Here is a 16,532-nt window from a genome sequence, read left to right on the forward strand (position 1 = left end):
ATAAAAGACCAAGTCCTTATACCCCCCTAACTTGTCACAACACAAATTATTTTCTCAAATGCATTAAGGAAAGAAATCCCACAAATTAACTTAGGGCGGCACACCTGTTAACTGAAATGAATTCCAGAGGACTACCTCATGAAGCTGTTGAGAATGCCAAGAGTATGCAAAGCCGTCAAGGCAAAGTGTGGCTATTTGAAATATATTTTGATTTGTGTAACACCTTCTTGGTTACTACATTATTTCATAGTTGTGATGTCTTCACTATTATTCTACAATGTAGAAAATAGTAAAAAATAAAGAAAAACCCTTGAATGAGTAGGTGTTCTAAAACTTTTGACCGGTAGTGTATATACAATGTGTGAAACTATTTTGATAGCTTCCAGTTTATTTCACTGTTAGTCAGCACCTCCACAATAAATAATTCTCTCTTGTTTGTGCACCAGCTCATGCTTTCTATTAGACAGGTCTAAAGAAACATGATATGAAGAAAATGTGGCCTATTTCAGAAGACAGAACAGCATATTCTGAGTCGTCTTTATGTTAGGCCCTGATCTGGCTATGCCAAATGGCTGTGGACTACACAAATGCACATTTGTGGCCTGCTGGAGGTCATTTTGCAGGGCTCTGGCAGTGCTCCTCCGTGAACAAAGGTGGAGGTAGCGGTCCTGCTGCTGGGTTGTTGCCCTCCTACGGCCTCCTCCACGTCTCCTGGTAGCGCCTCCATGCTCTGGACACTACGCTGACAGACACAGCAAACCTTCTTGCCACAGCTCGCATTGATGTGCCATCCTGGATGAACTGCACTACCTGAGCCACTTGTGTGGGTTGTAGACTCCGTCTCATGCTACCACTAGAGTGAAAGCACCGCCAGCATTCAAAAGTGACCAAAACATCAGCCAGGAAGTATAGGAACTGAGAAGTGGTGTGTGATCACCACCTGCAGAACCATTCCTTTTTTGGGGGTGTCTTGCTAATTGCCTATAATTTCCACCTGTTGTCTATTCCATTTACACAACAGCATGTGAAATTTATTGTCAATCAGTGTTGCTTCCTAAGTGGATAGTTTGATTTCACAGAAGTGTGATTGACTTGGAGTTACATTGTGTTGTTTAAGTGTTCCCTTTATTTTTTTGAGCAGTGTATATAGTAGGCCTTGCCTATGGAAAGCTGATGGGATCCTCTTTTTAATAGAGGCCATCAAAACTCAGTTCTCACTCAATTGCATAGCCTATAAAAATGTAGCGCAAAATGGGCTTATAGGAACACCGATTTCATTCCATGCATCAACCAGCTATGAGGAGCTGGCTCTCTCAGCGCAACAGACAATCCTATTCCTCTCAAAACGCTGAATGTGTTTGGTTTGATTTTCGATTTGCATTGATGTCAGAATGATTAGAGGGACCAGGGTGCTGAGTACCGGCCATTAGTGACTGACAGTTAGCAAGTTTGGTAGACTACTAATGACCATCAGTGGCATCAGAGCTCAGTTTTGGAGAAGCCTAGTTACCGTGACCGTGGAATTTGACAGCAGTCGTGACTTAATATGTGGCATTAATATGGTCACCGTAACAGCCCTAGCTCTGCTTAACCAAATCCAGATAAGAGCTATCCTCACAGCCCAGAGCCAGAGGTGTACCAATTCACTCCCTCTAGTACCAACTCAAGTCCACTATGATCACCTCAAAACAGGACACCAGAACACTGAAGAATGGCTTGGTTCACTAAACACACAGCGCAACATAAATTCTATCCAGAATGTAACTTGAAACATACACAATAAGCCATGCATTACAAGATAAACATATGGATTGAACAGTGCAAAAACTGCATCCCAGGGAAATTTGAAATATGGGTATCAGCCTGAACGCATAGGGAGAAGCCTGGCCGTTATTGTGCTGGAGGACAGCCATTTACAGATTTACAGGCTCAACAAAGCTTGCCACATTCTAGTGACGAAATACACAAACTTACAGGGCAGCCGTCAACTTCATAGACAACATCAAAGATCTGCTTCTGTCCCTCTGTCTTTCTCTTGTCCTCGTTTATATGACTGGGGGATAAAATGCATTCAGTTTAGCCAACTGATACTATAATCATTTTATGTAAATGTGAGGGATAATGGATGAGGCTTCAACTTCATTACAACAAAATGCTTCAGGCATTGCTGGAAATGCAGTTGACTCACGTCATAACTTCCTTGAGTGATTCGATTGCCTTCTCCAAAGTGATTTTGTCAGGGTTGTCTTCGGCAGTGTGCTTCTTAATATCTGCAGCATGGATGGGGTCAATGGACAATAACATACATAATTGATAGAATAATGAAAAGTCAACGGCAAACTGATATGACAAGGACAAATTTATAAACAGTGGATAAAGGAGAGGTGCATATTTTTCCTTTATGACACTTCAGTTGCAAATCAAGCACTCTTCATACTAGTGTTGTCACGATAACAGAATTTTGAATTCGATACCAGGTTTAGTATCACGATACTCGATACCAAAACGATGCCACGGCAAAAAAAAAAGGCGGGGAGAATTTTTTGGTGGAAGGCTAAACTAGTTACAACTTATTAGTTAGCAACATATTTATGACTTAAATTTCTCAAAAAAAAGTGCAACACAGTAAATGTAATGTAGGCCTGCCTACCTGTTACAATTGATCTGTGTTACATTTAAAATCACATCAAATTTCATTCAGCCCCAGTCTCCCGTATGCAGTCACGTCGAATTGCGGAGCACTATGCTGATACTGTTTCAAAAAAGTGCAGTTTGCGCTAGTTTTTTTAGGAGTTGAAAAATAAATCAGGTTGTGATGGAAAGCTGGTCTTTTTAACAAGGGCCATCAGAAGTGCTTTCAAAGTGTTTCCCGTGATTGCTTAAAGCTGACTCCCCATTGCATGCGCAAGAAACTAAGCCTAGTACTGCCTTGAGAGAATTCAGACAAATTGACAGATACGATCCGCTCAGTCTGTTTACGGCATGAGACACATTTGATAGAAGTACCGAAAGTAACAGAGATTCTACAACTGAACCGTTTTTCATGTTGTAGTATCTAAAAAGTACCACAGTTTCACGTTACCATGCAACACTTCTTCATACTGCAGCTGAGGAGAATGCATTGCAATTAGTACTTCTATCATAGCACATTTGTAGCATGTGGCTCAACATGTGGCTGTCAAGTGTGAGCAGTGTGTGGTGTAGTCTACCGTTGAGAAGGAGGGCAACGCTTGGCAGTCTCTGCACGGGGCGAATCAGAAGCTCCACCAGTTTCTGCCGCCCACACTCGGGCTTTGACTGATTGATCTGGAGGCAAGAAACCACTAATGTTGAAGGAGAGGAGACCTGACAGATGTCGCAAACTACTCATATAAACATGCTCACACAGAGTTTCTCAAAGCTTACTTCACATAAAGAGATGAGAAATGAATGATCTTTAACATGAGGCATATGGTAACTTCAAAACCCACACTCACATGGATGTATAGACGAATGTACATAGTCTCACATACCTTGAGGAAAGCATGGAAACGTGGCTTCTGCTTCTCACACCTCACTATCGTATCCTTGCTCATCTCAAAGAAGTTGACGAATGGTGGGTAAGCCTTCACCAGGTCTCTAGACTGACAGAGAGAAAGGAACAGTCAGAATGTCCAAAATGTCTAAATACAACAGTCAGAACAAAGGCTTGTTATACTCACGTATTTGAGAATGATGTCCCCGACACTCTTGTCCTCAGACCAGTCCATAACCAGCTCTTCCAGATCGGCCTGTCAAAACAACCCAATAAGCAGAGACACACAGAGGGCCTTTAGATGACTACTGCAGACTGAACTCTTGTTCAGGTCATTAGGGCGACGCACAATTGGCCCAGCGTCCTCCAAGTTTGGCCGGGGTAGGCCGTCATTGTAAATAAGAATTTGTTCGTAACTGACTTGCTAAAGATAAATAAAAAATAAATACAAACCTTGGACATTTCCAGGAGAGAAGTGCTTACCTTTATCCTGGTGTGTACATCATAGATCTCTGGGATGCTGCCAAAGATGGTCTTAATTTCTTCCTGAGCCAAAATGGGTCCTCCAACTTGGTCTTCCTTTTCCAGGGGGAGTTTGAACAACTATAGGAACAGACATTTCAGGTGAGACACAGCCAAGATCCCACTATTCCCTAAACCAATACACACACCCCAATACAGATGGTACCATTGACTTATGCATGGGTGGAGAAGTCAACCAACTGGCTGTGAAACAAGTGGTTTAGATAAGGCCTCACTATTTCAGACTGAATATTACAACCAGAATGTCATAAAAACGTAGACAGTAAATCTATTTTCAGCATTGGGGAAGATAAAAATATTTAGAGTGCAGGTATGTATTAAATATAACAAGCTAACCTCCCTTCCCATCTAATTGAAGACTTAAAACACCCAAACAATAGGTCTTTAATATAATCAACTAAAAGGAATTAATCCCATTAAAATCCCTGTGACCTAGCTAAGCTATATTCAGCTTTCCCTGTAAAAGGTATAAAAAAGGCTCCAAATGGCTTTTAATTACAATTTGTTCTAAAAAAACACATTTTAAGGAGCGCCCAACATGTGTGAATCATAATGGAAAATTAGTATTCAAGCCCACTCTTGGCAGGCCAGCTTATCGGCGAACTTCAGAAGGCAGTGGACATGAGGTCGACCTGTCAGCAGTCAGTGTTAAAGACCATTTGATGTGAGGCCTGCCATCTGTCTCATCTGAGCTGGCATGGTGTAGTGGGCATGGGGCAGAGGACACAATACTACTGGTTACGTCTTCAGACTGGTGGTGGGTGACCAGGCGTGGGTGAAAGTAAGCACAGGTGACTTAGGGGGGAGTGAGCCAAGGAGTGGGTACATTATTTTTGGCATAGTGATGTTTGCTTAACCAGAGAGTGAGCGAGGACATTCCATTCTACTGGTATCATAGTAATGCTATAGCAAGCAGAGAGAGATGGAGAGCTGCCAAAGTGGGAGCAATGAGACAAGGAAAGGCCTGAGGCTTGGATCGATGAGCAACAGAGTGAGTGGTGTGGTGTGAGTGGGAGCCTGCCTGCCTTGCTGACAGTCCTGACGCTCATAATCCTATTCATTTTCTCCCCCAATGGTCACTGGACTCAGGCACCGGTGGGACAGCCTGATAAGGACCCTAGCATCCCCGGTGGTGTTATGTGAGCCCCATGTCCACAGCAGCAGCAACAAACCTGCATGACTGTGGTGAGAATATCCACATAGTTGCTCTCTGTCTGGTATAACTCCTTGGAGACCTGCCATCTTGCAGACTGCTTCAGGACAGCAGGTGTAGAGCTCTTCGACGGCCGGGAGTGTTCTGGGAAAGTGCCAGAGAGTCGAGAAGTGAATATTGATTGAGACAGTGGAGAAAAACATGTTTTCTTCGACAATACACAATCCAGAACTTCTGTACTTTTTGACTTCCTGTATGTCTCATAGTTGAGGAAATAAGAAAATATTTTCTGACATGCAAAGTGAGAGCTACTCTGTGGAAGCGTTGGGTTTTTGTCTTAGCTAGCGAGAATCGTTTTGAGTAGGCAACAAGTGTATTTCATACCATCGCACCCCTTCATATCATCTCACCCTCAAATCAACTCTCCGGGATTTAACAATCAATATACTATTCTTCCTCTTTGATCAGCAAGACAGCACTAAAAAAAACTTCTTATACAGTTTCTAATATCATGCAAAATCAGATTCCACCACAGTGACAGTTCAACTGAGTGACCTGTCTTCTCCTGGCCTGCGCTAAGATAGAGTGACTCCTGGGACGAGTCCATCCATGAAGCCTCCTCGGTCTCTGTGGCCTGGGCCGGCTGGGTGCATGGGAGGTCCTCTAGTGTGCCGGTCTCCTGCTGAGGGGTAGGGGTGCTAGTGCAGTGGAAGGTCCACTCTTGGTCTGCCCCCCTACGCCTCTCTCTGGCACTCCTCATCCTCCTCTGCCTGCTGGTCTCAGCACATACCCTCATACGCCTGCTGCGCTCTACACTGTTCTCTGAAAGACAGGGTGTTCAGTCTCATTGGGGAGGGGGTTCAAACAGAATAGCAGAGCGTGTTGCTTCTCCCTGCCTCCCTCTGCGACCAGCAGTGACTGTCCCCACAGTCTATGACAGGGCCCTGATTACAACTGACATGAGACACTAATTATGCTATAAACCCTGTCTCTTTTTGCCTGCAATAACTTTTAACGAGGACAGAGGGGCTTATTAACAACCGTCAAAGTGTTCCCAGAACTGTGACATGACGTATGGCTGATTATGAGTGACTATGGCTCCTCTCACCTGCCAGGGTCTTGCAGGTCTCTGGGGTGTTGGAGATGTCCAGCAGAGAACCAATGGACAGGGAGTGCTCGGCAGAAGGCCTCTTGCGGGGGGGAGGGAAGGGGGAGATCTCCGTCTCCTTGGTGAGCTGGGCCAGAGTGTCCCTCAGACGCCTCCTCTTCCGGTTACTGTTGGGTGTGTTGAGGGACAGCAGGGACACGGCCTTCTTCATCACAGGACTGTCCATCTGAGAGCAGGAGAGTAGCAGAAACATGGGCATGACGGATGAAGGTGTATGAGAACCCCCCCACCCCGATAATTTCACCTAGTTTATTACGCAAAGCAGTGACGTGGAAGTGTACGGACTACGTTTACATGCAAACAATACTACAATTGGGAATACTCAGATTTATATAATAGTTCGATAAAATTGTTAAGATGGTTTGCAAGACTACATGCTGAGACTTTGAAAAATGCAGAAAAACTTTCTATCACAGCAACTAAATCATTTTGTGGGGCCTATTTGATTCTGAGTTGGGACAAAGTGTTTTTGATTTTCCTAGCTCACTTCACTCACACAAAAGAGGGAGACTCGTGAGGATGTGTGCGACACAGGTATAGAATATCAGCATTGTTCATTCCACTGTAGAGATTTCTGCATATATCTGACTGACTCAGACAGAACTTACCTTCTCATAGAAGTACATGGACTCCCCTGCTCTGGCATCCATCTGTATGCTCCCCCAGAACCACTTGAACAGTCAAAGAAACAGAGTATTGATACAAGGCAGGGAACACCAGTGTTGACTATCTGTTCAAATTACATGCCTAGTCGAAAGGAAAATAAAATATTGATCCATCCAAGTCAGTATATCAATACAACTAAACACATTGAATAGAAATGCTTATTTTACATACTGTTTAGAAAAATAACAATGCTTATTTTCCAAGACTCGACAGTGCCAACGTATTAGAAAAATGCATTAATTTTAGGTGCATAAATGCCTGAATTTTAGGTAGTATGCTTCAGTCAGACAAACTGTTCATATGTTTAAAAAAAATTAAATGTTTATATCTGCCTCCCCCCAGTTCAGTGACGTAAGCTGAGATCTACTACATTGAAGTGCTCACCTCCTGTTTGACAACATAAAGTCTCTTTGACGGGACGAATGGCAGTTCCTTAACAGAGTTCTCCTCCACTACCATGTGAGTGCACTTCTCATCTCCAACCTCCAGGTAGCTGCCGCCTAAGAGAAACACATTAGGATTAAGGTTTTAGAAACTCCAAAAGGACTCCATAAAAATAAAATACTATTGAAGAGGAGTATGTGCATGCAGAGCAGCTTTTGTAAAGACATAACAAATCAAAGAATTAAAAAAACTGAAACGGTCCAACGAATCAGCAAGATCTCAGGCCAATACCATGTTTGACTGTCCTTTCCTCCATGTTGGTCTTGTCTTCGTCTGAGAAGCCCAGGAAGCTCAGCACACAGTCTTGAAAGGGGGGAACTTTGAACTCTGTGCGGAACTCTTCATCTCCAGCATGGAACTTACTGTAGGAACAGGTGGTTGTCAGAACCTATGCTTGTACACTGAGTATACAAAACATTAAGAACACCTACTTTTTCCATGACAGACTGACCAAGTGAATCCATGTGAAAGCTATGAAGGGGAGGAGACAGGTTAAATAACAGTTTTTAAGCCTTGAGACAATTGAGGCATGGATTGGTTATGTGTGCCATTCAGAGGGTGACAAAACATGCAAGTGCCTTTGAACTGGGCATGTTAGTAGGTGCCATGCGCACCAGTCTGTGTCAAGAACGGCAACGCTGCTGGGTTAACGCTCAACAGTTTCCTGTGTGTATCAAGAATTGTCCACCACCCAAAGGATATCTAGCCAACTCGACAACTGTCGGAAGCAATGAAGTCAACATGAGCCAGCTTCCCCGTGGAACGCTACCAACACTTGCACAGCCCATGCCCTGACAAATTGAGACTGTTCTGAGGGAAGAGGGGGTGCAACTCAATATTAGGAAGGTGTTCCTAATGTTTTGCATACAATAGTATAAGTTGATGTACAAACATGAATGTGAAGACCACAATCAGGTCCATGAGGAGGTACTTACACATCATCTCTATGCTCCCAGGCCTTATGGATCCATGTTGGGGTGAGGATGGGTGTGCCCATACACACAGCAAGCTACAAGAAACAGGTACACGTCACATTAGGAGAATGATTGATTGTTTAGAAATGTGTATTGAGGTTACTGGCCCGCTGTAACATTAACCGCAGCATAGGGTGGTTATGGGTGTATATATATACACATATATAATATTTATATATATATATATACACTGCTCAAAAAAATAAAGGGAACACTTAAACAACACAATGTAACTCCAAGTCAATCACACTTCTGTGAAATCAAACTGTCCACTTAGGAAGCAACACTGATTGACAATAAATTTCACATGCTGTTGTGCAAATGGAATAGAGAAAAGGTGGAAATTATTGGCAATTAGTAAGACACCCCCAAAAAAGGAATGGTTCTGCAGGTGGTGACCACAGACCACTTCTCAGTTCCTATGCTTCCTGGCTGATGTTTTGGACACTTTTGAATGCTGGCGGTGCTTTCACTCTAGTGGTAGCATGAGACGGAGTCTACAACCCACACAAGTGGCTCAGGTAGTGCAGTTCATCCAGGATGGCACATCAATGCGAGCTGTGGCAAAAAGGTTTGTTGTTTCTGTCAGTGTAGTGTCCAGAGCATGTAGGCGCTACCAGGAGACAGGCCAGTACATCAGGAGACGTGGAGGAGGCCGTAGGAGGGAAACAACCCAGCAGCAGGACCGCTACCTCCGCCTTTGTGCAAGGAGGTGCACTGCCAGAGCCCTGCAAAATGACCTCCAGCAGGCCACAAATGTGCATGTGTCAGCATATGGTCTCAAAAGGGGTCTGAGGATCTCATCTCGGTACCTAATGGCAGTCAGGCTACCTCTGGCGAGCACATGGAGGGCTGTGCGGCCCCACAAAGAAATGCCACCCCACACCATGACTGACCCACCACCAAACCGGTCATGCTGGAGGATGTTGCAGGTAGCAGAACGTTCTCCACGGGGTCTCCAGACTATGTCACGTCTGTCACATGTGCTCAGTGTGAACCTGCTTTCATCTGTGAAGAGCACAGGGCGCCAGTGGCGAATTTGCCAATCTTGGTGTTCTCTGGCAAATGCCAAACGTCCTGCACGGTGTTGGGATGTAAGCACAACCCCCACCTGTGGACGTCAGGCCCTCATACCACCCTCATGGAGTCTGTTTCTGACCGTTTGAGCAGACACATGCACATTTGTGGCCTGCTGGAGGTCATTTTGCAGGGCTCTGGCAGTGCACCTCCTTGCACAAAGGCGGAGGTAGCGGTCCTGCTGCTGGGTTGTTGCCCTCCTACGGCCTCCTCCACGTCTCCTGATGTACTGGCCTGTCTCCTGGTAGCGCCTCCATGCTCTGGACACTACACTGACAGACACAACAAACCTTTTAGCCACAGCTCGCATTGATGTGCCACCCTGGATGAGCTGCACTACCTGAGCCGCTTGTGTGGGTTGTAGACTCCGTCTCATGCTACCACTAGAGTGAAAGCACCGCCAGCATTCAAAAGTGACCAAAACATCAGCCAGGAAGCATAGGAACTGAGCAGTGGTGTGTGGTCACCACCTGCAGAACCATTCCTTTTTGGGGGTGTCTTACTAATTGCCTATAATTTCCACCTTTTGTCTATTCCATTTGCACAACAGCATGTGAAATTTATTGTCAATCAGTGTTGCTTCCTAAGTGGACAGTTTGATTTCACAGAAGTGTGATTGAATTGGAGTTACATTGTGTTGTTTAAGTGTTCCCTTTATTTTTTTGAGCAGTGTATATATGTGTATATATATATACATATATAATATATAATATGTGTATATATAATAGTATATATATATATACACATACATACATACATACACACACCAGGTACTGCAAGAGGTCACAAGTTTATTCTCCAAAGCTAAGGATCAAAAAAGGCATGTGTATTGTAACTGCTCTCATTCTTGTACTTTGTTAAACACTAAGACACCTTCCGATGTAAAACAGCTCAGTCTGTCTGTTAAGAGAACAAAGCTAATTTTCCTGTTTAAAGTGCTGGAGCAAAACATGACGAAACTAGTTAAGCTTTCAATTCAGAAAAGGATGGGGTGTGGAGAAAAGCAAACAGAACTACAGAGAATCAATAAAAATAATTTCAGTCAGCAAGTGAAATGTCATGTAATGAAGAAAATAATCCAGAGTTAAGAGCGACTCCCTGAGGTGAATCTATCAAAAACACAGCTTAAAAGAACCAACGAGGGAGTGTATTAGCACGCTGCGAGTTTTGATAGTTTAAACTGTGCTGTGGAACTAAGTTTGAAGATCTTCAGTTGAGTACGGAAAAATTGGTGGCACACAATCGCAACTAAATCATATGGATTAGGCTTATACATGAGCTCTTCCAGATGGGAGGAAATGTTAGGGGTGTTTTACAAACCTTGTACTTCTCGCCATGAGTGGAGTATGCAATGAGATGGGTGACTTTAGTGCTGAAGTCCTTACGGATTGCGCCACCCATGTGATGCACCAGATTCACCAGGTTTTTCTGCAGGGGATAAACAAAATTGACATTTAACACCAACATATCTCTCTCAGCATCAAAATAGCAAGCAAACCCAACATGTTGGTACTTGGTAGTGTTACAAATGACAAAATCAGCTTGAATGCATTCCACTTACAACTTCATCTTTACTGCGGAAACCAGTGAAACACAGTGACAAGTTGAGCATGGTGGTCGAGTATAAAGGACGAGAGGAAAATGGCAGGGGCTGTGGGAAACAAACATGGTTCTCATAAATCTCTAATACTGAAAACATTCCTCCACTGCTTGTATCAAGTTCTAATCTTTTGGGGGTGCTTTACTGGTCAGTTGCAAAGCTGTACGGCCTATGCATGTGTAAACGTGATGTTATACAGAACACAAACATCTCGAAGTTAACAGGCTCTGTAGATAAGGGGAGAGAGAGCCGGAGTTAATTACTCATTCTGAATATTATGGCCATATTTCATGCCTTTTGCATCCGTGTCTGTCCATGTTCAGTTTTTAGAGTTGTGATTTACTCCTTCATAGATCTAGTGTCATCTTAGAGCGGTGTCTGGTGAGATGTGCAGTGATCTGTGGCCAGTGGTGTGTTCATCTTCTGCAGTAATCGGACTGTGTTGAGCAGGTGCTCTGCTTAGACCCAGATAACAGTGACGCATTTCTCAGGGTTCATGGGAACAATCAAAACCCTCCTATAAATCTATTTAACTTCAAAGCACAACTTTCCCTGCATTTTACTTCATCTTCCTGTAGCAGGCAGATGCTAAATTGCACCATAACAGTCAAAACATCAGATCTTGAACCTGAGAGGAATGATCCATAGCTGAGCACTGAGTGCCATCCCTGAGTGATTGAGTGAGAATATTACAGGAGTGATTTGCTCCTGTCCTTACCTCCTCTCGTCCCGCACAGTGCAGAACAACCGGGGGGCCCACGATCCGGTTGTCATGTTTGTAAAGGTAGCTGTAGTCAGGCGAGGCAAAGTCTGTGAGCACGAACACAGTCTCAAACTCTGTGTTTTCTCCGTTTCCAAACTCTTCGACATCGTCTGTCTTTATGCAAGGCACGTTGATATCCTGTGGATTAAAATACTGTTAATGAGAGCAGGGATACACAAGTAGTTTTGATATAAAAAGGAGTAATTTTATAATTATGAGGGGTATATCATATTGCAATATGAATGACTCATATAAAGCACATTTAGGTGAGTTTAGAGCAAACAGGAACATTGAAGTTCAGGTACTTGAAAGCCGTTCCTTCATTTGCAGACACAAACACTGCCGCACACCATGATGACATTCCCAAATGCCGTATGAAATTAATTGAGTGCTCACTCAGATGGTGTTATTTTGTTTTTGATTAACTCACTAAATTGAATCAAGAGCAGAAATTGAATCAAGAACACAAAAGGTCAAATATTACTACCATACATCAGAGTACAGCGCACTAGAGTAATCAACAGTGTAAACGTGTTAGATCATTATGTTAAACATTTAGCTTGGACACCAGGTGTTAATAGAAATATGACATTTAACAGTAATTGTGACGATACTGCTGCAGTTACACACAAATCACCCTGTGATTGCCCATGCACACCCCCTTGGTGCATTAAAGCATGCAACACACTCACAGTCCGGACAGACACATACCATATTGACACATACCATATTGACTATAGATTTGATAAATTTCTCTCCGGCCTCAACACCTGGTTCCCCTCCTTTAATCTTAACCACCGGAACTTCCATTATTCTGACGGCCTGTAAAATTAAGCATTAACTTCAAGCTGGCGACACCAAACTGACAAATTCTCTGAACCAGGGGCCAGTGTCCTTGCAACCCAGAAGGCAAGGACTTCAAACAAATGTCAAGTGCAATCCAGGGGGAAAGTTCTGATATATTAAAAGTTCAAAGCAGCAGGAAAACTTATATTTGTCAATTCAGTCCGATTAAACTGTTGGCGGATGTGACAGCAATAAAATTTGATTTGAGTAGTTACATACACATGGTTTGCAGATGTTATTGCGAGTGTAGCGAAATGTTTGTGCCGACAGTGCAGCACTTATCTATGTACAGATTGTCCCACGAAATAGATCATTTAAAGGGGAAGTTTAAACATGTTTACATGTAGCCTTATTTTCAGTCATTCTGGGCATGTAGTTGATACCCCAAAATGTTAAAAAACATTTTGTCAAAGACAAAATTGCTTGTTACATTTAGCAGTCATAATTTGCCATTGAATACAATGCAATTTGAAAATGTGTCTAAAGCATGTTATAAAAATCTGCAAAACCCTCCAAACCAACTCATATTACAACAATCTCATTCTGGATAATGCATCTGTACAATATATATATATATATATATATATATATATATATATATATTTAAATAAATGTTCTCCACTGTACCATATATCCATGTTTGAATAATACTGTTTAAAAAAAACAAAAATGCAAATATGGATTTACGAGGCAGTGGAAAATGTGTTTTTTTTAAGGATGCAGAGGCATTATCCTGAACGAGATTCTGTTTATTCTTCAGATATGACAAGTTTCTCAGTTGTTCTCAAGGGTGAACTCATTTTATTCCAGCAGTTAGGCTTGTCCTGTTTCACGTTCACAGACAAATCACATTTGCCCACTCTCCTACCCTGACTCACACACAGACATGTCTCCTGTCCTGCCTTCACTATGAAAGCTTTGGCAGTAGTGTGTCTCTAAAGGCTACAGACAGGACAGAGTCTGAAGTTTAACTGGAGAACCTGGGTGAGATTCTTCTCATCTTGGCCAAAGCTAGACCGCTAAATATATAGGCTATATTAGTCCCACATGTATTTGTAATGACATTGACTCAATGGACTCATTATCCTTAAAACAATAAAAACAATCACAAGAAACAAAACAATGCAATGTTTTCACAATGACAACCCATACAACTGTGTTCAGAACTATTAGGGCATGGTACCTGCAGTGCTTTAACAAGTGCTCCATTTTTGGCAGCTTCTCCCACAAGAACGACTCTGGTTTCGACACGATGCAGCATCTCTACAAGAGAATACAGAGGACTAAGGGCTCAGTGAATCTCAAAGGTAATGTGAAAGCAATCATAGAAAGAAGTCTTTCCTGTTTTGAGTGACAGCCTCAGGTGAAAGGAAGTTAATATCCAACTGATTGAGAGAAGGGGAAACTCTTGCCTTCCATGTCTTCAGAGTCCAAACTCAGGAATACATCCTTAGTAGTCTCAGCCAACCTGGAGTCATACACAGAGGAGTCCACCAGCAGGCTACGAGCCATCCCCAAAGTAACTATGCTGCTGTCAGCCATGGCAGTGTGACAAGGGTGGTGGCACAATCCTGTCCAAACAATCAAAAGTTCGGAGTCAGAGCTTGAGGAGAGAGTGAGGTGTCAACTGCCAAACCACTTGGAATAAAAATGGAAACGAATGTTATGTTCTAGTCTGAACTAGAACTGACTGTGCTGCTACAAAGCCAGAACTGACTGTGCTGCTACAAAGCCAAAACTAGCTTGGATGAGTGCTGTTGATCTGAGTGTTAACGTTAGAATCAAGATAGCAAGCTAGGCACATGATTACGATTGGTTTGTTTTCTAAGATTTAACGTTACATACAGTATCTGAATATTGGTAACTGTTAGTTAGCTAACGTTAGCTATGTGCACATTGGTGCAATGTCTAAGTTGGTTTGAGCAAGTAAGAAGTTGGTCCACTAACGTTAGCTAACTAACTTACAACTACTGTTCTAAATGTATAACTAGTTATCGTTATTCAGGCAGGGTATTTCAAGCGTTTTTGGTAGCTATCTTGGCATATAACATTATTCGTACTTTAGCATTGTGACAACATCAGGAGTCTGTGTAACGTTAGCTATGCAGTGTGTCCCAAAGTTAGACATACTCAGTCGATTTTTTAAATTTTCCTGTTGAAAGCAATATCCCATGGCCATGTACAAATACAGTAACATAGATCCCCGGTTGTTAATCACGGTTGTTGCTGTTACTTAGCTATCTAGAAACAATGTGTACGTTAACGTACAGTGGACAAACTTGTCGAAGGCTGAACGAAGCAGGCTGGCTAACGTTAACAGTAGTTATATACATTACCCAACAACGTGTTGCTAGCGACCTGCTGAACAACTTTAGCTAACTAATTAACGCGAGCTCACTTGTTGAGCATGCTTGATAACAAGGCCAAGGGTGCACATTGTTAGTTAGCTACTTAATAATCATGGTTGCTGGGAGAAGTAAACAGAAACATCAAAGGACTTACCCAAAGCTTTGGAAAAAACAAAAAGATAATCGCAGGTGACAGTTGCAAACTGGATAGCCGACCAGTTCAGCTAGCGGTTGACTAACTGAATTGACACTGCTATCTGCAGGTTATTCCTGTCTCTAAAGGTAAATATATATATGTTTGCTGTACAACAAACAAATATTTGCGTAACTCCTAGTTGAAATCTTATCTAATGCATACTGAAAACGCGAAATTAACTTTGGTTGTCGGAATTAATTGTTTGTCTGCATAATCCATTTTGTTTGGGACATTGTACGCCCGTGGACAAAACAGTTCGCTCGACCTGAATTCAAAAAGCAAGGCATACGAAGCGGCTGTAATCTGATTGGACAAGAATGGGAAAGCCTGAGCGGAAGCAGCACTGTGGGGCTTCTGACTGGCTCGTGGATTCAAACTGCGATGCCCACTGACACTGCGGTGGACACGGGTTGACTACGATGTTGCACACACACCTTTTCATCAGAGATTCTTCAAATTCCCGCTTCTATTATAAATCCCTAAATAAACGTGGGCAACTTGTAGTTAATTGAGATGTGGGACAATGGTCGTCTATATTACATACCTCTGTTTTTTTTCAAGCTAGAATATTGTTGACCAAAATAACGAAGATAGTAGCCTGCCCTAATGCTGGCAACCTACCAATAACCTACCAAATGCCAACTGTTACAGTGCTGTTAATAAGTATTACATAAAGCTTCAAGTTCCTCGCAGTACACATCATTGACAATCTGTAATGGTCCACACACACAGACAGTGTGGTGAAGAAGGCGCAACAGCGCCTCTTCAAACTCAGGAGGCTGAAGAAATTTGGCTTGGCCCCTAAGACCCTCACAAACTTTTACAGATGCACAATAGAGAGAATCCTGTCGGGCTGTATCGGTGCCTGGTACAGCAACTCCACCATCCGCAACCGCAGGGCTCTCCAGAGGGTGGTGCGGTCTGCCCAACGCATCCACAGGGGCACACTGCCTGCCCTCCAGGACACCTACAGCACCCAATGTCACAGGAAGGCCAAAAAGATAATCAAGGACATCAACCACCCGAGCCACAGCCTGTTCTCCCTGCTACCACCCAGAAGAGGTCAATACAGGTGCACCAAAACTGTGACTGAGAAACTGAAAAACAGCTTCTATCTCAAGGCCATCAGACTGTTAAATAGCAATCACTAGCCGGCTATCGCCTGGTTATTCACTGGACCTTAGAAGATGCTGCCCTATATACATAGACATGGAATCACTGGTCACTTTAATAGTGGGAC

General features: G+C 43.0%; 1 protein-coding gene across 4 annotated transcripts in view; it reads right to left on the reverse strand.

Moving 5' to 3' along the window:
* Positions 1 to 15,685, reverse strand: part of ect2 (epithelial cell transforming 2) — a 31,033-nt gene extending 15,348 nt beyond the window's left edge. Inside the window, exons 1-19 of one of the 4 annotated variants that reach the window (XM_055861141.1) lie at positions 15,251 to 15,679; positions 14,161 to 14,319; positions 13,932 to 14,011; positions 12,629 to 12,724; positions 11,858 to 12,040; positions 11,101 to 11,190; positions 10,860 to 10,967; positions 8,424 to 8,497; positions 7,720 to 7,850; positions 7,429 to 7,544; positions 6,987 to 7,049; positions 6,319 to 6,544; positions 5,230 to 5,354; positions 3,998 to 4,117; positions 3,702 to 3,770; positions 3,513 to 3,623; positions 3,210 to 3,306; positions 2,189 to 2,270; positions 1,975 to 2,053 (exon numbers count right to left, since the gene is read on the reverse strand). In XM_055861141.1, the coding sequence (XP_055717116.1) occupies positions 1,975 to 2,053; positions 2,189 to 2,270; positions 3,210 to 3,306; positions 3,513 to 3,623; positions 3,702 to 3,770; positions 3,998 to 4,117; positions 5,230 to 5,354; positions 6,319 to 6,544; positions 6,987 to 7,049; positions 7,429 to 7,544; positions 7,720 to 7,850; positions 8,424 to 8,497; positions 10,860 to 10,967; positions 11,101 to 11,190; positions 11,858 to 12,040; positions 12,629 to 12,724; positions 13,932 to 14,011; positions 14,161 to 14,290 (1,980 nt within the window). In that variant the 5' untranslated portion in view covers positions 14,291 to 14,319; positions 15,251 to 15,679. Of the gene's footprint in view, positions 1 to 1,974; positions 2,054 to 2,188; positions 2,271 to 3,209; positions 3,307 to 3,512; positions 3,624 to 3,701; positions 3,771 to 3,997; positions 4,118 to 5,229; positions 5,355 to 6,318; positions 6,545 to 6,986; positions 7,050 to 7,428; positions 7,545 to 7,719; positions 7,851 to 8,423; positions 8,498 to 10,859; positions 10,968 to 11,100; positions 11,191 to 11,857; positions 12,041 to 12,628; positions 12,725 to 13,931; positions 14,012 to 14,160; positions 14,320 to 15,250 lie in introns of all 4 variants that reach the window. The other 3 variants (XM_055861139.1, XM_055861142.1, XM_055861140.1) reach the window with 3 other exon arrangements.
* Between the last annotated feature and the right edge of the window lie 847 nt (positions 15,686 to 16,532).

This window comes from Salvelinus fontinalis, chromosome 14 (genome assembly GCF_029448725.1).
Source record: "Salvelinus fontinalis isolate EN_2023a chromosome 14, ASM2944872v1, whole genome shotgun sequence".
Lineage (NCBI taxonomy): Eukaryota > Metazoa > Chordata > Actinopteri > Salmoniformes > Salmonidae > Salvelinus > Salvelinus fontinalis.